The sequence below is a fragment of the Pleurodeles waltl genome, chromosome 12, assembly GCF_031143425.1.
Source record: "Pleurodeles waltl isolate 20211129_DDA chromosome 12, aPleWal1.hap1.20221129, whole genome shotgun sequence".
Classification (NCBI taxonomy): domain Eukaryota; kingdom Metazoa; phylum Chordata; class Amphibia; order Caudata; family Salamandridae; genus Pleurodeles; species Pleurodeles waltl.
Genome location: NC_090451.1, coordinates 142,814,959 through 142,836,673, shown reverse-complemented (window position 1 = coordinate 142,836,673; position 21,715 = coordinate 142,814,959). Strand labels below are relative to the sequence as shown.

Sequence of the window (21,715 nt, the reverse complement as noted above, 5' to 3'; positions counted from 1 at the left end):
TACTTGTTTTTCTCTTCTGTAGATGTTGTTTGTAATTCTTCCTGAATTAAAAAAAATCATCTTCTTCTGGTTATTCTCCCCGCATTTCTCTACCATTTGCAGATGACACAGTCGAACCATCAAGTCCTAACGGCGGAAAAAAAGAATCTGAAGATGGAGACAAACGGTGTAAACATCCAGAGGAAGTACGACGACGTCACAAGGGGACATCAAATGGAGGATCTGTCAACGCCCACCAACAAACAAAAGTAGAGAAAGAAGTAGGACAAAAAACTTTTGTTTCCAGACCCAGCCCTAGATGGCGGAATAATGCACAGCATGTGAATCTAGAAAAGATTCACACTGCAAAACATGTGTTATTGTTGGCTCTACAGTGGGGAGAGCCTTCTTCTCTTAGAGTGACTTGTGTTCCTGTCGGCCCTGCAGCGGCGAGAGCCCTCCCTAGAGTGATATGTGTTATAGGAAGCTTTGCAGGGGTGAGAGCCCTACTCTGTCAGAATGACCTGGTGAATGTAAGCTGCACTGTAGTAAGTCCCTTATCTTTGAATGACTTGTATAATTTTAAGCTGCACCTGACCGGAGGCATGACATCTCTACCTTGTGTCTAGAGCCACTGGCCATTGTGCAGACCTATCAATGAAAGACCGGAGACACTTTTAACACGAGTTTATTGGTTCTGCATGGAAGAAAGAGTGGGGGCGCTGTTTAATGACGCTGTAGCTTCTATCTTAGTAGGTTCAAAGAGAAGCAAAAACACCAAGCAATGGAATTAGTAGGGTGTGCCACTTGTACTATATTGGCTTTGATTATGTTGTTTACTGACTCTATACTGGCTACAAAAGAAATCCCCTCTCAGGGGAACATTTTTTAACTCACAAAAGGCGTGGTCGGATAATGTTGAGGGTTACTGAGCACTGTGATCTCAACTAACAAACATAAAAATCAGGTATATTAAATTAATGTGTCTTAAGTACACTGCAGGGAATATTAAGTCAATGTATTCAAAGTTACTCATCAAAAATAATAATATTATTATTACTATTATTATTAATAGTACAAATAACCTCACTAATATCCTATTGTCTTCTATTTACACAATGGTCGTCGTCGGCCAAGCTGACTGCATCCACAGTACTGTATTCCTCCACCCAGGAGAGTTTCCTTTGACTATGCAACTCTTTCACTTAGATTAAGAATAAAGTCTAATTCTTGAAGAAGTCTAATGGAGACAAAGCTGGTCAAATTGGATTTCCCAGTCCATCCAAAGCATTCTAGGAAGTGCTGATTCAAGTGCCTATAAAACATTCAGGATGGGGTTGTTCTATCCAAGAGCATTCTGGGTATTTGGTCGTCCCATCCTGAAGCATTCTAGGAATAGCTTATCCTACTACTAAAGCATAATGTGAAAAGGTTGTTGGTCCAAAATATACTGTGCAGTGCAGTTCCTTCTCAAAACATGATGATATTGGTTAGTCTAATTCCAACACTTTCTCTGGAGGGGTGGTTCTATTCTACAACATTCTGTAAAGGTGTAATTAAACTGAATTCTCTTGTTGATAGGGACGCTATCATTATAAGATCCTGATTTTTTAATCAACCTCATTTGAGGTTCATGCTTAAGTGCTAAGGACTGAAGAATTCCACTATTCAGGACATGGCCTCAACCTCCATTAATATGTTCCTCTATAGCCTATAAGGAGGGAGTCTTCATATGTCTCACTATGATTAAATCAGTATCTCTTAAAGGTCACCCCACAGCATACTGAGATGAGGTGGCCTATTCCAGTGAATTCTGGGAAGAAGTGGCCCTTCTTACATGTAGGATTGGAGAGTAAAGTCTTTGCAAAGCTTTTCTGACAGTGGTGATCTCAGAGGCTTTTTGGAAAGTGCCTGTCTCATTCCAAGGCATTCTGGTTAGTAACTGCAAATATAGTTATGCAGTAATTGCTGATTTAGCATGGATTGGTAATTAATTATGAGAAGTTCTCTGGCCACACATGGAAAAGCTGTTACAGGGCATGTTAGAGGATAGGCAATCTCAGTGATGCTGAGAGCTACAGGCCAGTGATTAATTGATATAAATGTAATTTAAGAAGCTTCATACTTATCTAAGGAGTCCAATACTTATGCTTCCAAACTACAAGTATTTCTGAATAATAAGGCTCTTTGTTCTTGATACCACCTCATATCTCATTCTTTCGCCATCCTATATTTCTTGTGTCATTAAATCGCTCTTGCACGATATTGTAAATCCATGCTTTCTCCATTTATCACTGTTTTCCCATCTTGTTTTTTCTCCCTTTTCTGCCCTTTCTCTGGTTCAAAGTCTAAATGATGAAAAATACATTCTGTTTCTCAAAATAAACGTGTGCTGGCACCCAACACCTGCAACCACCAGCACATATTAAGCACTGCAATAGGCTCACTTTTGGGGGACATAAGATATTCCTAATGGCACTGGCTTTGTCCCAGTTGTTCCAATCGCGCCATATAGCCCCACCTCATCTCCTTGGAGGAAAGGCAAGACCTGCTATGATGTTGATGCATCCTACCATGTCTAGGGTCCAGGATAACAGCACTGAGATAAGGCAGAAGATTAAATGAAGAGGAAAGACCTGACTCATGCTCACCGATCCTAACCCACCTACCATCCAATTCACTGCATGTTTAAGGGAACTCTCCTGTGGTGGAGGAAAAAAGTCATATAATCTTCTTTCACATCTACTTGTCTAGAGAGCTGGAGACCGGGTAGTACTACAAATGGAAAGGAGACAGAGGTATGTAGGAAAGGAAGAAGTGCTTTGTTGTATCTCCTCTGGAGTAATGGGTTAGGGAATATAGGGTAACTTCTTGGTTGTAGTTACCCATATCTCTCAATTTAAATATCAGACTCCAGGAGGTACTGTTCAGTGTAGTCTTTGGCCAGTTCAACATTCAGGACAGAGGTGCAAAATTCTGCCATTGGTACCCAGAGCGAGGGATCCAGAAAGAGCTGGCACATGACATTGCCCTTCAGTGTAGGAGTGTGGTTCTCCAGGTGGGCCACCAGCTGACTCCGTATGTGGCCGAGCTCTGTGCCAAAGACATCAATGTTCAGATAGAACCAGTCTTCCCCAACCGGAACGCGGAAGGGGAAAGTGCACAAAGTGGCCACCTTGGGGCGGCGCTTATTGTCCACCATCCAGTGCAAGTCCTTTTTCTGCAGCAGAGCCAGGTTGCTTTGCATGGGTTGAAAGGGCTGCCAATCTTGGATGATGGTCTGGTTGGGTAACACCTCAGCCAGGAAAGAGCGTGCCAGAACCACTCCAGGAACCTCACTCTTATCGAGGAGTAGCGATGGACGCGGTGGAAATCCAGACTCCTTCATTTTGGCAAACACATCACCCAGCCGAGCAGCGAGCTCACCAGCATTGAACTTCACCAGCAGGATGCCCTGTGATAGAGAGAGAGAGGAACATGGACAAAGGGATTTGATTACTAGATTTAGCCAATCACTAGAAACTCCAGCTGGAAAATGACCATCCATATACTCAAAACTTTATTCCTATACATTAAAGTGCACTGTCAATAAATATATTCCAACTTTTTGAGAGCACCATTGCACATGCTAACATTTTTATCCCCATCCTTGAAGCAGCCGAATCACCTGGCTAAAAAGTTGTCCCATTTACTTGAGAAAAACACTAAGGGGCTGATTCTGAGGGTCGGCGGGAGCACCGCCGACAGGCCGGCGGTGCCCCGCAGGGCATTCTGACCGCGGCGTTTTGGCCGCGGTCAGAAAGGGTAAACCGGCGGTCTCCCGCCGGTTTACCGCTGCCCTCAGAATCCCCCATGGCGGCGCAGCCATGAACAGGATGGCGGTAGGGGGGGTCGCGGGGCCCCTGGGGGCCCCTGCCGTGCCCATGCCAATGGCATGGGCACGGCAGGGGCCCCCGTAAGAGGGCCCCGCAAGGTATTTCAGTGTCTGCCTTGCAGACACTGAAATACGCGACGGGTGCTACTGCACCCGTCGCACCTTCCCACTCCGCCGGCTCGATTACGAGCCGGCATCCTCGTGGGAAGGGAGTTTCTCCAAAAGACCGCCCGCCAGCCCAGGGAAAAACTCATAATAACCTCCGCGGTTTTCTGACCGCGGAGCGGTATTATGGGGGCGGAATTCTGGCGGGCGGCCTCCGCCGCCCGCCAGAATTAGAATCACCCCCTAAGTCCCTCATTACGACCCCGGCGGTTGGCGGAAATATGGCGGGAAGTACTGCCAACAGGCTGGCGGTACTTACCACCAAATTATGACATTGGCGGTTGGCTGAAGAAAACCCACCAATGTACCACTCCAACCACCACGGCGGTAACAGCCGCCGGGCTGGAGATATCCATCTTCAGCCTGGCGGCCGTCACTGTTCCGCCTGCGGGATTATGACCCTGCCTACCGCCATGGTTTATGTGGCTTCCTTACCGCCACGAAAACCATGGCGGTAGGCACTATCAGTGCCAGGGAATCCCTATACTGTCATTGATAGGGGTCTCCTCCCCTCTCCAGTTACCCCCTTCCTCCCTACATTGCCGCCCCCCTTCACACACACACATACACACATCCTTTACCCACAAACATCCACACATGCATACATCCACTCACACACACCCGCACACACTTTCAAACATACACGCAGAGACGCAGTCCCTAAATACAACATACACGCACTCACACCTCCATACATGCACACTCGCATCCACGCACACACAAACATTCACACACAACCCCACAAACAACACCCTCCACCCCCGGTGGAAGGCGGTTTTTACCGCCAGTCTCAAAATGAGGGCCTAAATGTTCACTTGCATAATACATGGTGTGGCGTACATGAGTTGTATGAATGGCATAGACTTGGCCATAGATACTGGGTCATAAGAATAAAGTTTAATCCGCTGTTTGCTTCCTGAACAGCACATTCTTAACATGTCTTCCCCTAACTGAGTTCTTTAGACAGTGTAACAGGTTTAGGGATTCCACTTTCAACCAGAGCCAAGTCTGATCTCTGTTTGAGAAACAAAGTAGTGACCAAAGCCAGTTTTGATGCTTTGACAGCACTGAATCCAAACATGATCAGAGAATCCCATGCTTGGGATGTCCTGCCCAACACACTTCTTGAGGCCATTCTTACACCCTGTCTTTGTCACTGGAAAAGACATATCACATATCACACGATAAATCACATGGACACCATACCCATCGTTTCTTTTGTAAACAGTTCTCTCATGGAGCAGAGTAATGAATTGTGCACATGGCACACCTATTGTCTCAGCCCCTTTGAACTGGATAGGAACTGCAGCTCTAGGGACCATTCCTTGAATGTGTCTAGACTGTGAACACGCTTCTACAGCACTAACAATGAGAGACACCTGACAAAGACCAGGACAGGCTGCACTGCTATTTCCCCCTAAAGCAGTGGTTTTCAAACTTTTTAATGTTGCGCGGCTGTAATAGAAATCATTGGGCCACCCTCAAAATTTTTCACAATTATTTTATGAAGATGGCAATGTTTAAATATGTCTAGACTTATTTAAACATTGCAGTTAAGTACTGTTACCGTTTTAATAATGCAATAACCCGTTTCTGCCTAAAACAAAGCTCTGTTATCTGTATAATGCTTCTTTTGGCCAGAGCCTGGCACCCACCCCCCCCCCCCCGGGAGCACTTGAGGCCCCCCTAGGGGGGCCAGCCCCCCAATTTGAAGACCCCTGCCCTAAAGCTTGGGACAGAGCATGGCCCTTAGAAATTCCATGCAGTTGTGTCTCTCAAGGAAGAATGTAAGGGAGAAGATGGGCTGGTTGGTCCTGCAAGCAGAGGAAGAACACCTTGCATAGATCTGTGTGGAGAATGACTTAGGAAATGTAGTCTCCTATGGAGATTCAATTGGCCAGAAGATATCCATTGGCAAATATGTGTTTGAACCGTCATTGGATTGCTATTAACGTAAGAGATGTAATACAAATGGTAAAGAAGCAAGAGCAAGATCGCTTATGTTGGCTCTTTCTGCTTCCTCCTCCAGAGTCTGGTCCATTTGACACATCTAGGGGCAGACACATTCATCTGTCATCTCCTTGTATGAAGGAGGACAATGCTAAAATTAGAAAGATAGAAATAAGAGAACCATCCTTAGCATCCCCAAGACACTGGGATGTCAAAAACAGATCAAAGTGTCTGATCATACTGGGTCTCCAGGCAGCTTCTGAATAAAGAGGAGGAAAGCTTTTATACAACAAATGCCAGCATCCTGCTGTAAACAGGTTCATCTTCAGGTTCCAGGAGCTTGTCAGATTTGACATCTTCAATGGTCTCTTCACAAAGCCAAACAAAAATGAGGAAATAGATGCTGGTTTCATCTGATCTTTAAGTAAGCTATTACACCCTGGGGAAATGTGGATCCCAGATTTAAGTACACAGTTCCATTCTGGTAGGGAAACTTTCTGTAAATAAGAAATGAGAGCTAAATGTTTATAACCTAGGTTGTGTTGTTGTGATTGTCTTGTGTGATCCTATTGACTGGATCTAATTGTTACAAATGATTGCAAGCATAAATTATGCGTGTATGCTCCACACACCACACTACCATGATTTAGTGTTCTTCTTGGTGTCACTGTATTATGTACATGCTTTTTAATTTACACCAACTTAGCAAGAGGCAATTTTCAAATTGTAAAACAGCTCAAAATATAGATGTTTGTAATATGCAGAGAATGCAGAAAGCCCACAACCTAGCAGAAGTCTAGCTTTCCTCATGGAATCTCTCTCCAGAGCTGCTTGCAATGAACAAATCATGACAAGAGCAGATCTTCAGTACCACTACTAGATCTCTGATGGTTCTTTCCCACAAGAGGAGGGAGAAGATATTTCTTTTGGGGGTACATGCAGCAGATAAAGCCCCAGAAGAGTGTGAGGCGCAAGAACACTGAGTCAGTAAGAACGCTCCTCTAGTGGAAAGAACATGTAAGAACTCAGTGTCATGTCAAAGGAACGATGCAGTACACAACTTGAACCTAGCTCCAGTCTTGTCCAGAGCAAGGCAGTATTGTGCAATTAGCAGAATCGTGCCAAGACTTTGAAGCCCAAGACCTCTGATGCCTGCAGGGTCATCACTAATCTCAAACAAAATCTGCCATTGAAGGTAAAGGCAAGTGGAGTCTTCCTCCCTCAATACTCAAGTACACACGGATGCCCAACAGTATGATGGCACCAAGAAAGAGAGAGTCTACAGTCCTTGTCATAGATTCCATTCCCCTTTGTGACAGGCTAATCCACATGCACGGCTTAAGGTAATGAGACTCAATAGGGTCCCTTTTCCAATCTGGGCTACCAAGTAAGGGAACTATCATTTTGACCAACTTAAAATTGCCTCATTTGAATCTAGCCTCAGAGACAGATTAGTTTCTCACAAAAATGTATCCCATAAAATTCTCTATGACCACCTTAATCCCTTACTGCCATTGCCTAAGTTGAAGACTAATGGGGTGGTTTATGACATAACTGAGCTGGGTCCTATGCAAGGAACTATGTGGTCACTAACTGTTTAATATGGCACAACACCATTCCAGTGTCCACCTAAGGCTTACATTTAGAGTAAGCATCCACAATTCTATGCAGAGCCACTGCACACATCTCTGTAGGGTAAATCAAGAGAAGAGTAAGAGTAAGGTATTTTTAATTTACACAAGAAGAGGCATGGGCTTGTTGAAGTTGCATCTACTTGGATCCCTTGCAATCCGCATATCACTGTCCAACCTGCAATCAAGATTATTAGCAAAAGAGGACAACATACTGGTCCTAGGTGTCTATGAATATTCACCCAATGACCATTGGAGAAAGCATACTGAAAATATTCACCCAACGCAGGCCTGAGATACCAACACAAAAGGGAGTTAAGTAATGCACTCAGCATATGCGAGCATACACACTAACACACACACAAACACATAAAATACATGAACACATGGCTACCTCACCACTACATACCAATTTAGCAACTAATTGCAGCGCCACAGTGTCTGAGAAGGGCTCGACCTGACTTGTGGCAGGGTAACAAAGTACCTCCAAAAAAGGTGTATATGAGGACTGCAGAACATACTAATGCAGAGGAGGGTAGTTCCTGACTGTTATCAAGATGTGGGGCATCTGATTAATGTGAAATTGGAAAATCAACATAAATGCCTGCACTGCATTGGCACAGGGTGGGGGGAGGGTGTTGGTCACCTTCCTGATGCAGGTGGCACAAGTACTCTGATGAGCCCACGATGGCCATGTTGAGGACAGACAGAAGATATAGAGGTCAGCTTTTTTAAAGAGGCAGTCGTGGTTGATAGAAGGATGTAAATCGCATGGGCATCAACACTCATGTAAATGACTGATGCCTAGTGATAATGCAAAATGATTGGATCATTTTATGCTCATTGGTCCAACAATGGAATAGAAGAGATAAATGGCAATTGGAGCTAGATTGAAAGCAGTCATGGGCTCAAAATTATTGGCGTTTGGAACATGCCAGGTCTTGCAAAGAAAACCATTGAGAATTCAACCACTTCAAATATAAATAAATAGTTATATTTTAGATCTCTCTGCAATTAAGTTTGACATCATTAACTTTTATGTAAAGTGTAGCAGCTGATAGAGGGTTCATTTGTCAACAAATAAGAGACTCATGAGAGGCAATGGATGGTAAAATATGTCAGTCCTGTGATTTATCAAGGTGTAAAGGGTGCTTGATATCACTTTTATGTTGGTGATTTGAAGACAATGGGTGGTGCAAGGTGATTTGAGCTGGACTAAATATGCTAAATATGTTGCTCCAAAAGTACATGTTAAAACATTGCCAGTGGTAACTTAGGAAGGAAAATGTTGGGGTCTAACCACTTTGACCTCAAATGTAGAAAAGTTGTCAAACTTCGAATCACCCAAACTTGTGTTTAAATATAAGTTAGCCATACAAAACATGATGGATGGAATGCTTGTAAATAGTCTAAACCACTAATAATCACTATGGGGGCCATGCCAACAGATCGGTTTTCACTTACTGAAGTCTAGAGTGAAAAATTATGGTTTAGAACGCTACACTAGGGACTGCCACAGCATAGGCTATTTGCAAGCATTCTTCCACTTGCCTGTTGTGTGTTTGAGATTTCAGTTGGGCCTGATTTGCTTGTCCCAATTAGCCCTGACTTAGACTTGACAGAGAGAAAAAGAGGAGCGAGAGCTCATCTAGGAAATATACTACAATATGCCAAAGGGCTTTAAAAATCACAGTGATATGGCTTTAATTGCACTCATAATTTGAAAAAAGAGCACCACCTTCCCCACCCAAGGCAAATACATTTGTACAATTTAAAATTGAACTTTGGTGTAAAGAAAGAAAAAGGGAAGATGGTTTTCTTTCCTAATGTGAGTCAGAGGGGCGTTTGATGAATGGGACGGTCCACAATCTTTTTTAATGTTCATTTTGAGGTTTTGTGAGTGAAGTATGCAGTTGGTGTCGCTTCAGAGTGGTTTGTGTGTTGGAGTTCCATTGGAGCAGTGGTAGTTCAAAGACAAAGGTACTGTTAAAGCCAGTTCTTTGATGATCATTTCTGATCATCTTCAGGAGCACAATGGCATACAATGATTGCCAGTGTTTCGCCAGGTAAGGTCTCATTAGGGTATTGGAATGTTCTTCCAGCTTTGATGCAGAAGACAGGTGAACCCAAAAATGAAAGCCGGTGGCCCCTGCTGGCAACCTCCTGCTCAAATTAAGTACTGTCAGAGAGTTTGTTTTCCAAATAGCTTAATAGTAGAGGGGCACAACTTTATTAAGACTTGCTCAGAGTTTTGTAATTGAAGGCACAGGAGGGCTTAGCTTTAGTTGCCAGCTGTCTCAGAGATTGTTAGGCAACAGTAGTGCCACAAATTAGTATCTTGCACACTCTGGGTTTAGTAGTGGAAAGCTAAACAAGAGCTAATCATTGGTTTAGTGGCCATGTCAGAGGGGGTGGTTGTGGAAGGCTAAGGCTTCCTACCGGCGGATGGTTTGTTTGTAGGAAACAAAACAATTGCAGCCCTAATTACTGTTTGCTGATGGCATGTTATCCGGTGTCCTGAAGATTCAGCTTTGCACATGTTAAAGATTTGTATGCGTTTATATTTTTGTGCATCATTAACAACATGCGGAGTAGATTTTTCACACTTAATTGCACATGTACAAATTGATATACTTCTGTTACTTTTAAAACCATTTGTGTAGAAGTGTGTTTCTTGACCCTTGTCAAACAGGCCTCTATTTGGGCATAATCATCATGTTTTCCACGACGGAGGTCACCTTTGTCACTCATGTCTTCTCCTTGCACATTTCACTGTCTGTCCTTTCTGCAGCATGTAGTCAAGCTGATCGTTATTTGTTTATTTCCAGTGTCAATGTTCATGCAGCTTTCAATATGCTTTCCTCAGCTCAGACATGTAACTGCAATTACTTCTTCAAGGTCCTTCCACTAGATCAGTGTGCCCTATCCATTCATATAATACACTGTTGTTCATCTCCAGATGACATTAGCATACAGGGGGCTGTATAATTATTCATGAAATGGGATAGTGCTTAGGGGTTAATGCAATATGGCGTTTATTGTACTGTGTTACGAGTTACTGATGAAATGATACATACACTCATACCACAGTGGTTTTACTTATTCTGTTAATTTCATATATGAAAATAATAATGTATAAATCCTTCAATTTTGGGGAGAGCCAGACTTTCCAGTTCTACTACAGATGATATCTGTTACTCTGTCGATTTCACTGCCCACTTCGGATTTTGCATTTCTCTATATTGCCCAACTCACTGAGAGCCTTCGTGGCATTGACTCTGTGCCTTCTTAATTTTGAATTCTGTAATAAAACTCTCTAAATATTCCACTGATTTAGAATTCAGTTATTGAGTGGGCCCATATACTTAATTGACCATAGTTCTGATATTTTTAATCTTTTAGAATGTGCCTTAATGATAGGACACATTGGCCCTCATTCTGACCTTGGTGGGCGGCGGAGGCCGCCCGCCAAAGTCCCGCCGTCAGGTTACCGTTACGCGGTCGAAAGACCGCGGGGGTAATTCTAACTTTCCCGCTGGGCTGGCGGGCGGTCGCCTTCAGACCGCCCGCCAGCCCAGCGGGAAAGAGGCTTCCACGATGAAGCCGGCTCGGAATCGAGCCGGCGGAGTGGAAGCTCTGCGACGGGTGCAGTTGCACCCGTCGCGTATTTCACTGTCTGCGCAGCAGACAGTGAAATACATGTAGGGGCCCTCTTACGGGGGCCCCTGCAATGCCCATGCCAGTGGCATGGGCACTGCAGGGGCCCCCAGGGGCCCCGCGACCCCCCCTACCGCCATCCGGATCCCGGCGGTCGGACCGCCGGGATCTGGATGGCGGTAGGGGGGGTCAGAATCCCCGCGGCGGTGCAGCAAGCTGCGCCGCCGTGGAGGATTCAATGGGGCGGCGGTACACTGGCGGGAGCCCGCCAGTGGTGCCGGTCCGACCGCGGCTTTACCGCCGCGGTCGGAATCCCCATTGGAGCACCGCCGGCCTGTCGGCGGTGCTCCCGCGGTCCTCCGCCCTGGCGGTCTTTGACCGCCAGGGTCAGAATGACCACCATTGTCTCATGACATTGAGGTTTAACACCTCCAATCCAGCGAATTGTGGGTATTTTGATTGACGTAAGTTTTTGGGTGCCTAAAAGTTTTAGGTTCCCTGCACCAACACACAAACAACCATTGCAAATAACCTTCAGAATTAATTTAAAGCTTTATTCATTTTGGATTGGATTTATATTTGTAAGGTTGGTTCACTTTATTAAATAAGTTCATGGGAAGTTGTTACGTACAATAATAATTATTTCATTTTCTCAAAATACAGAGATGAATTGGGGACCAAGATCAACTTTGGAGTACTTAAATAATGAAGGATTTTGGAGACGTTGAAGATTCTCCACTTGTACATGAAAAATGAACCAGTCATGTGGAGGAGAAAGGAAGCTTCTAATATCTGTCTCAGTATGGCGACTTAAGTGACGTCTTGACTGCACTTTTTGGCAGGGACTGGTCCCTTAAAGTAAGTGAGTATGGAGTGGCACTATTTGAATGCAGGTGTCTTTGTAAAGATTCCGACTCCGGGTTCTTTGGTAAGTAATCAAGGCCTGTTATGGGGTAGACTGTTCTACTCTCATGCTATTCATAGTTAAACCTGTGGTGAGTAATCAGACACCTAGAATAATGTTGGCAATTTCTGGAGATATGTTTGTCAATGCTCATTAAACAATTGTATTTTGAATTTTATTCTGTGGGCTATAGGAATTCGTGACAATTCATTAAAGTTCAGAGTGATATGGGCCAAATTATGATTAAATATAAAGAGTGATTTAGGGTTTGACAGAGAAGGAGAACTGCAACGAAGCAGGGCTCCTCCCACCCTGCTGCCAAACTCTCAGTCCTCTCATTTAGAGCTGAGGGAACCTCTGGGTTACCCTTGGTGGAGCCTTCACCGACTCCACCAATGATAATCCTTGATGTCAGAATGGCAGTCATCTGCCCAATTGAGGTTGGGACACTGTGACTGAATTCCCCTATCTGTGTCCATCCGCAACAGTGGAAATGCAGAAAGGCCCCCACACAGCGGGAGAAACCTCCCTACCTATCAGTGGCATTTGCTTTTTGTCTAGAGAAGATAAATGTACCCTTTGAGAGTTTGTTTTCTCTAAAGAAAAGTTGGCCAGACAGTCACTTTAAACATTGTGCCTCCTCAGAAAACCTTCAGTTCTGTGAAGGGAGTTGCTGTAATGGAGACCCTCTTCTCAGTACAGTGCGATTTTCTAAGTCGGGATGACACGCCTCCACCAGGGTGGCAGAGGCAATGGCCATCACTGATTTAGCGAACCAGTGAACCATCTGACATAGTTTAGAGGACCCAATAGTCTTATCTCTTAAGTTTCCATTCTCTAGAGTTTTTGGATTTCTTTCTTAGTGACCACCATGATCCACCTCAGATACCTCTTGTGCTCTCATTCGTTCAATGCACGGGCTGGTTTGCAGGCTGCATGAGGATCTTTAGCATGATGAGGTGAAAAGCTGGCATGTAATTTATGGCTACTGACGTGATGTGCAAATCATCATGGGGGAACCACACATGTCCTCTGCAGGATGCAGCTCCCTGATCCGGCATCCAGGAGGAAGAGTATATCCTTGGTGTGGCCCTCTAAGGACAGTATATTGGTTACTAAGCCACCATATCATAGACAGCTTTCCTCCATCTAAAAATGTATGTGTCTCAGGCAGATTACGATTTTAATTATCCATTTTCCAGGTTGGTGCCAAATATATATGAAGCTGGGTATCATCTACATACATTTAGAACTTGATCTGGTGCAGTTTCTTTTACAGGCAAGAGGTCCCATATGAATGCTGAATGTTAATGTCAATGACATAAAGCTTTGGAGTCCCTACAAGTGATGATTTTGGTAGATAACGTGAATTTGTTGACTTAATGACCTAGGTCCAAGAGGAATGAATTACAGCATTGTAGGACATTGCCCAAAGGTCCTTAAATATATTGACATAGTGCACAGTGTTGTAAGCCAAAGAGAGGTGAAGCAGAATGTTGATTTCCAGTTTGTTTATTTCAAGTGAGAGACTTGATAATGGTCAGCTTGTGCCCTACTTACCTGCTGTCTGAGGGTTTAATGAAGAAAAATCATAGGAGTGTCAAGTTCTAGCTAGATGCTTGCAGATAGTATTTTAGTAGAAATGCTAGGGGTTCTAAGCTCCAGGTATCTATTTGCTGTGATGGTCTTTCAGTGGGAGGCATGAGGTTGTCATTCACAGTTACCTAATTGATTATGGCCTGATATTGGGAGGTGCCAGCCTAAGTAACCTGCTTTTTGATGGATAGTTAGTGGGATTCCCCTTGAGTACAACCCCTAATTACCTGCTTTGTGATGACGCGGTACTTCTTGAAGTCCTTGGGTCCCAGCTTGTCATCTCTTGTGAGCCTTGTCACCTTCACACTGGGGTACTTCTCCCTCACTAGCTCAGAGCAGAACTTCTGAAGCACTCCAGCAACACCCTTCCCCCTCTCCCAGGGAGCCACACGGAGTCCCTCCACGAGGACAGTCGCCCCTCCATCCACAATGAACATGGACTGCAGGGCTATCTGATGACGACAGAGAGCACAAGACAGACAGTTAGAGACAGTCCACTCTACCCTGCCAGCGAGACAGGAGAACATTCAGGAGCCCTGAAAGAAAGGTGAGAAGTGATTAGAGACAGAACATTGAAGGGTGGCCAGATGCACCTGTCTGGGAGAGACAGTCACTCAGTCAGGGTAGTGGGGCTTAAAAGTCAATTTGTGATGCCCGCTTCTAATGTTATATTCTGTGGGAGAAGGGATGGATGCACCCCATCCCATATGTATTCTATATGGAGGTCAAGTGGGTACATATCCTTCCATATTAGGATGGGTTCTGTGCATGAGGGGAGACAGAACTTCTATGTGGGTGTGCAGTGAAAGTGCAGGCAAGTTTGGCCATCCAAAGATATACGTTGTGTTTGAGAAGAGGTGGATACAGGTCCCTAATGCTTAGAGTTCATTCTGTGTGAAGGAAGGTGGCTAGACATCCCTCTTCCCTGAGTGGGTTCTGTTTATGAGGGGAGTCCAAAACCTAATTTCTACCACAGGATATATACTGTGTACGAGGTAGGTGGATGCAGAGCTCCCATCCCCTGGTGTGTGAGGAGAGGTGGATACACAACCCTTGGCATGTGAGGGCTTGTTCTTCATCCTAGGGAGTATTATAGGTGAGGGCCAGAGAGACACATCCCTCTATTGTATGGTGTGTACTTAAAGTGTAAAGGATTCAAGAACCCATTCCTCTATTCAAAGATTTGTTAAGTGTATCAGAGAGACAGGCACTCATCCACCTAATAAAGGTGTATTATGTGTATGATAGATGCAGATACACTCCACTCTATCTCATGGTATATTTTATGCATCATGAAGGAAGAGACAGACACCTGCATCCCAAGATGCAATCTGTAGTGAAGGATGCAGATACACCTGCATGGTGTAATCCTTGAATCCAGGGTGAACTATGTGTGTCAGATATGCAGATATACCTCCTTCTATGCCAGGGTGTACTATGTGTATGAGGCAGGTGGATACACGTCTCTTCATCCCAGGGTGTATTATGTGTGTTAGGGATGCAGCTACACCTTCCCATATCTCAGACTGTATTATGTGTATCAGGGCGGTGGATACATGTCTCTCCATCCTAGGGTGTATATTGTGTGTTAGGCATGCATACACACTTCCCTCTATCCCAGGGTGTATTATGTGTATGCAGGAGGTGGATGCACGCCCCTCCATCTAAGGGTTTATTATGTGTGTGAGATGCAGATACCCCTCCATCTATCTCAAAGTATATTATGTGTGTGAGGGGTGCGGGTAAACCACCATTTATTCCAACGTGAATTATGTGTGAACAAGGTGGATACACGTTCCTCTAGCACAAGATATATTATGTGCGTAAGATACAGATACACATCACTCCATCCCATGATGTGTTTCATATATCAGGAAATTAGAGAGACAGCCCTTCATCCTAAGATGTATTCAGTGGCTGAAGGACGCAGATACACCTCCTGTATCCCATGGTGTCATCCTTGTGTGAGAAAGGTTTTATCCATTATGTGGAGACATTTCTCAAACCCCACTGTGTGAGGGATGCTCTATTCCATCAGTATTTTGTGGAGACACATCCCCCAACCCAGGATGTATTTTAAGTGTGAGAAAGGTGGAGACACATCCCTCTATCCCATGCTGTATTTTAAGTGTGAAAGAGGTGGAGGCATGTCTCTCCAGCCCAGGGTGTATTATGTGTGTAATTTCATGGTGTATTGTAGGTGTGAGATAGATGGAGGCGCATCCCTCTATACCAGGGTGTATTTTAAGTGTGAGGAAGGTGAAGACACATCCCTCCGTCTGAGAGTGTATTTTAAATGTGAGAGATGTAGCGCCACATTCCTTCTTCCCAGAGTGTGTTCTGTGTATCAAGGAGGCATATATTCAACTTCTACACCCAGTCCCATCCTGCAGTGTATTCTCTGTGTGAGAGGAAGAGGATACAAGCACCCCAGGGTGTTTTATGTGTGTGTGAGGGCAATTGAAGGCCAGTCTCTTCATCCCAGGGAGTATTATGTGTGAAGGATGAAGAGACACAACCCTCCATTCCATGGAGTATTATATGTGAGGTGGATGCACATCACTTAATTCAATGTTGTATGTTCTGAGTCAGGACGGTGGTGGCATGTCCCTACATCCAAGGGTATATTATGTGGGTGAGGGAGAAGGATACACCTCCCTTCTTCCCACGGTGCAACTTGTATGTGAGGTAGGTGAAGACACCCACCTCAACCCCCGGGTGTATTATATGTGTAAGGGATGCAGATACATTTTTCTCTATCCAAGAGCGTATTCTGTGTGTGAGTGAGGCCCTTCATCCCAGGAAGTAATCTGTGTGTGATAGGTGGAAACACATAACTTCATCCCAGGGTATATTCAGCAGTTGAAGGAGATGGAAGCACATCACTTCATACCATGCTGTGTTCCCTGAGAGAGGAGGTAACTCAGGTTTTTACCCTAAGCAGTATACTATGTGTGAAGAAGTTGAAGACATGCCTCTCCATTTTGGGGTGCATTCTGTGTTTAATGATATGATTCAATCGTATCATTGAAGGAAGGTGGAAACACATTGTGCCACCCCAGTATGATTTCAGCATATCAGGAGGGAAATGTATTTCTCTTTATCTCCTACTGTGTTCTTTGTGAGTGGTAATGGAAGCACAACCCATAACCAAGGTGTATTTTGTGCATGCGGCTTGGTGGTAACATACCCTTTCATCTAAAGCTGAGTTCTATTTTAATGCAGGTGGTGACACACCCTTAATTCTCCCCTGAGTTGTATGATTGATTATAAGGACTTATTCTTTAATTAAATTATTAAATAGATGAATTTTGTAGTCTTGTGTGTGTGTCTAAACCTCTAAACCAGGCACACTCTCAAAGCTACATGATGATCTAATACTGATGAATTTAAAAATTACAGTTGGAGTTTAACACTGCTTTTTTGTTGTTCAGTTAACATATGTGGCACATATAACAAAGGGGGCACTTTTACTGTCAAACAAATGGTGTTTCTAATGCTGGAGCACTCTGTTACTTAAACATTATCTATTACTGGGACACTCTCTCTCTCTGACTCAAGCACTATAAGAAAATTAGCACATTTAGTGCACAGCAAATAAAGCAGCTGTCAAAGTGTGTTTGTTTTTAGCCTATTTCAAGTCTAGGCCCCAGCCTCTGTTACTGTCAAGTTGTTACATGGCACAGTAAATAAGGAAAGCATGCCCTAGTATTCAGATTTGGTAGCACATTAAATATGAGGGCAGCTTGTCTGAGTGCTCCAGTATACTCCTAACCCTCAGGTAACCCAATAAACACATCTTTCATAGTGGTGAGGTGTGTTGTCAAGGTTTATCGTGGGCTTGTTTACAGATGTACTGTCCCTCCGAACAGGCTGCAGATCTGACCACCCTTTGGCATTGCAGATGGCGATAGGACTTTGTCATGAATACATTCTGATCATTTACCGGAATGTTCTGCTGGCAGATCTCTCACCGACAGCGGTAGCAGCTCAACAGCTCCTCTGGCTCAGAGAAACGTCTGCCCTGCGTGGAATTAAAGACGCTGCACTCACGTTATTCTTTCTGAAACGCTTGTGCCTCCCCCAACCCCTCCCACCCTCCTCCCAAAATATTTCAAAGGATAGCACACAGACCACGGTCCAAGTGATCTATGTAAGGTGAGACCTTATTGGTGACTGGGCTTTCAAAACTGACCCATCCCATGTTGATCTGGTTGAGGTGGACTCCCTTTGACCCCCCTTTACCTTACTAAGACAGAATGCAGAGATGGGCCCCAGAGAAGCTGAAATAGGTAAGGTTTGGACTTGCATCAATACGGGAGGAACGAGACACTGTCTTCATAGGGAAGGATATTGCAATTACATGATCCCAAACGATTCTGTATTCAGGTGAGGTAACTCACCAATATTGGCTCGGGCAGGGGGAGGTTTAGACTTGACCAAACATGGGAATGAAGAGTAGGTCTCACCTTTATAAGGGGTATGAACTGAAAATAAAGGATTCACAGGGATAGAATAGTGGACATGACTGTCATTGCAAGTTTGGGGGAAAGATTACATTTGTCCAAAGAAAAAAGGAAATAGCATAACCCTTGTGCTGGTGGTGGGGGAAGAAGGGAACATTACCCTTAAAGGGTGGAGATGGAAATGTAAGTTCCTCATTGGGATGATATTGGGTGGTAATGGGCCCTGCATAGGTAGGATTGGGAGATCTCCTAGGGGTGGGCTGAGAATGTAATTATCATTAATCTGTGTTGCAGCAACCGGCATAGGTTTCTCTGAACGTAGCGGAACCATAGATCAGCAAGATTCATGCTACTAACCTTGGATCTGATGCCTAAATGTATCAGTGTCTATTACCAAGTGCTCTGTTCACAAATACATGCACCAGAGTCCTCCTAGGCGGTCTTTCTGACATTTTGAGCAGCTGTGAGATTAAAAAACTAAGCTGTGTTGGCTATTCATAAACCACCCCTTCTCAACATAATCCTGAGCTACTCATAATTGTGTGTTCTTGTAGCCTCATTATTTATTAATCTCTGTGTGATTGAACCAAATCTCTGCTTTCAAAAATATCTTTCTCACTGTTGCTCCGTCCCTGAACCTTATGTTTTTACTTTTTGGTTCTTTTTTCTTTGAACACTTTACTGCTTCTGAGTTTAGTCATAGGTAGCAAATTACATTTTGGCATACATATGTAGATGGCAATACCCAGGAATACCTGCTATACGCCTTGATTCTGCTTAGCTCTTTTGCCTTCTGCATATTTCCTATTTTCTGTTTCTTTCATGTTGTGCCCTGAACATTGTCAGTTTCTGCTTATACAACGGTTCATTTTCTACTTGTTTCCTGTGTCAAAGTGCTTATACTGTCATTTAGGCTTGACTGTGTAGCTATTTCTTTTTTAGACTGTGTCAAGTTGTTTTCTCCAACTGTTGGCCCTGCCTTCAGTAAAAAACTCATTCTCCTGGTGCCTTCTTCCTTGTTCTCTGTTTTTAATTGCCTGAACTCTTGTTTTCTAGCTTGTTTTCATCGCGCCCCTTAGGATTCAACATTGGAAGCGGTGTGCTAGTACAGTGTTCTTGGACCAAATGCTTGTGGTCCTGTAACTTCCTTAGGTTCATTGTCTTCATTTTAGGCCCATATTTGTACTTTTTTTAGCGCCGCATTTGCGTAATTTTTTGACGCAAATGCACCGCAAACTAACAAAATATAATTGTATTTGGTAAGTTTGCGCCGCTTTTCCATCTAACACCGTCGCAAATGCCACGCTAAAAAGTATAAATATGGGCCTTACTGTTTTATTTTGTCTTGTTTTAGTCTAAAGTGTTTTGAGGTTCTAGTTGTAGAACTGCTATGCCCATTCTTCCCTGTGAGTGAGCTGGGCAGCATTTGTGGCAATATGTCCAAGCATTTATCGACCCTCGGTCTACATCTTTAACACTGGTCCCCTGAGTGGTCTGTTTCATTTCACACATTCCTTTTGCCAGTCATTGCACAATTTCGTGCAATACATCAGCCCCCACCTACACATATGTGTCAGTTCTGCCCTACCACCTACTCTTTTCACACTATGCTGCATTGCTACCGCCTTCAGTTCTCAGCCTCAACAATGGGTACCCTTCCAATCAAACCTTAATACTTGGCACTGCCCCTTAGGCATAATAAATCTGAACCGATAGATATACAAGAAGACATATACAGACATCAACTTGTGGCTGTGATTATTTTTATGTCTATTCTGGATGTGTCAGTAGGTAAAATCCTCAGTTTATATGTGTAAGTCTCCAGGAGTGTCTGCATGTGCCTCTATATGTGTTTGTTAGTATTTATTAGTCCGTATGTGGCATTGTGTGTGTATGTGTGTACCTGTGAGCGTGCATACATGCATGTCTGCAGTGTGTGTGTGTGTGTTTGTCTCAATCGGTTTATGTGTCTATGTTGCTCCAGGGATGTATCTATGTCTGTATTGATCTGCCAGTGTACATGTGCATATCTACATGGCTGCGTTGGCCTTTGGATATATCTGTGTTAGTGTGTGTATGCCTGTGTCAACATTTATCAGTCTGTAGATCTATCAGTGTGTCCCTTTCTATGGATATGTCTATGTTTGTCAATGTGCTTTTGCTTGTGAATATATCTATGTCTATGTGTACGTGTGTGTTCCTGGAAATGTCAATGCTAATCTCACTACCTGTTTCTGTCATTTGGATACATTTATGGATGCAATTGTTTTTGAGAGCACAAGGCTAATCTCAATAACATGATTAACCACTAATCGTGGGTAGCAGAGTAGTGTGCTACTCTCCGTAATGTGCTTCAATGCCTCGTCGGAGGTATAAGCGCTATATAAAAACAATTATAATTACAATGTATCTGTATTTATCTGTGCGTCTGTGTATATAGCTGTTTGTGTTTAGCCGCCCATCTGTTGCATGCTATGGACCTCTCCTTGTGTGTCCCCGTATCAGTCTATAAAAGAGGTCTCCACCTATGCGGTGCGCTCCCTGGGGGTCCATGCTTCAGCAAGTATTTGTAAATGAAGATGCCTAGAAGCGCTTTATTTTTTGACACATTTCCACGCTGTCTTTATTTACATTCAGCAGTTAAAGTGCATAAAAATGGTGTGGCAACTGTGACCCTGAATCCCATAAGGCGGGGGTCAGTGAGTGTGGTAGCAGGGTCAGAGAGTGTTTTTTTCATATAAAATAATGAACACATCTTAGATGGAAAATAAATTAAAATTAAACTAATCTGTGGGAAAAACCCTCTTTCACATTAAGAACCCCCAGTTGGTTAATACAATCACAACAAATGTCTGTGTGTGTGACCACAGAGTAGAATCTTGGATTCTACAGTGCAGTATAATTACTTGTGTTTTTTATAGTGCTACGGAGTCCCGGTCTGTGATAGAAAGTTCTGTGAATATAGAACTATTTAAAATTGTATTACACACAGTATAAGACTAGCTGTAGCAAAATTATTTGGGTCCAGATGTACAAAACCTTTTTGCATTTCTTAACGGTCTGAATCGGTATTTCAGGCCGTTAAGAAATGCAAAACAGCCTTTTCTTATGTACAAAGGCCTTTAAGAAATTGTAATATCTACCCTGTATAAATCACTATTTGCAATTCCCAGAATAGGAAATTGCAAATAGGGATTTCCTATTTGCAATTCCTATTCTGATGTACAAAGCATTTCCTAAATGCAATTCAGGCACTTAGGAGATTCAATTACCACCGACTTGAAGTCAGTGGCAACCAGTTGCAAATAAAAAAAAAAAAACAATGTGCTTTCTTAAAATTGCAATAGAACACACACATGATCCTTAGGCATATGTGTGCTCTACAGGTGCACCCCTATTTTTGGAGTGCACCAAGGGGGGCCTTTAGCCCTTTGTCATCCCTGGTATGGAATTTCCTGACTACCAATTTCTTAATAGGAAATTGCTATTTAGG

At 43.7% G+C, this 21,715-nt stretch overlaps 1 protein-coding gene across 1 annotated transcript in view; it reads right to left on the bottom strand.

Annotated features, from left to right (window-relative positions):
- Window positions 1-651: 651 nt before the first annotated feature.
- The window catches only part of NAT16 (N-acetyltransferase 16 (putative)), a 112,997-nt gene continuing 91,933 nt past the window's right edge, over window positions 652-21,715 (bottom strand). Inside the window, exons 3-4 of the mRNA XM_069217555.1 lie at window positions 13,984-14,208; window positions 652-3,433 (exon numbers count right to left, since the gene is read on the bottom strand). Of these exons, the coding sequence (XP_069073656.1) occupies window positions 2,879-3,433; window positions 13,984-14,208 (780 nt within the window). The 3' untranslated portion in view covers window positions 652-2,878. The remainder of the gene's footprint in view (window positions 3,434-13,983; window positions 14,209-21,715) is intronic.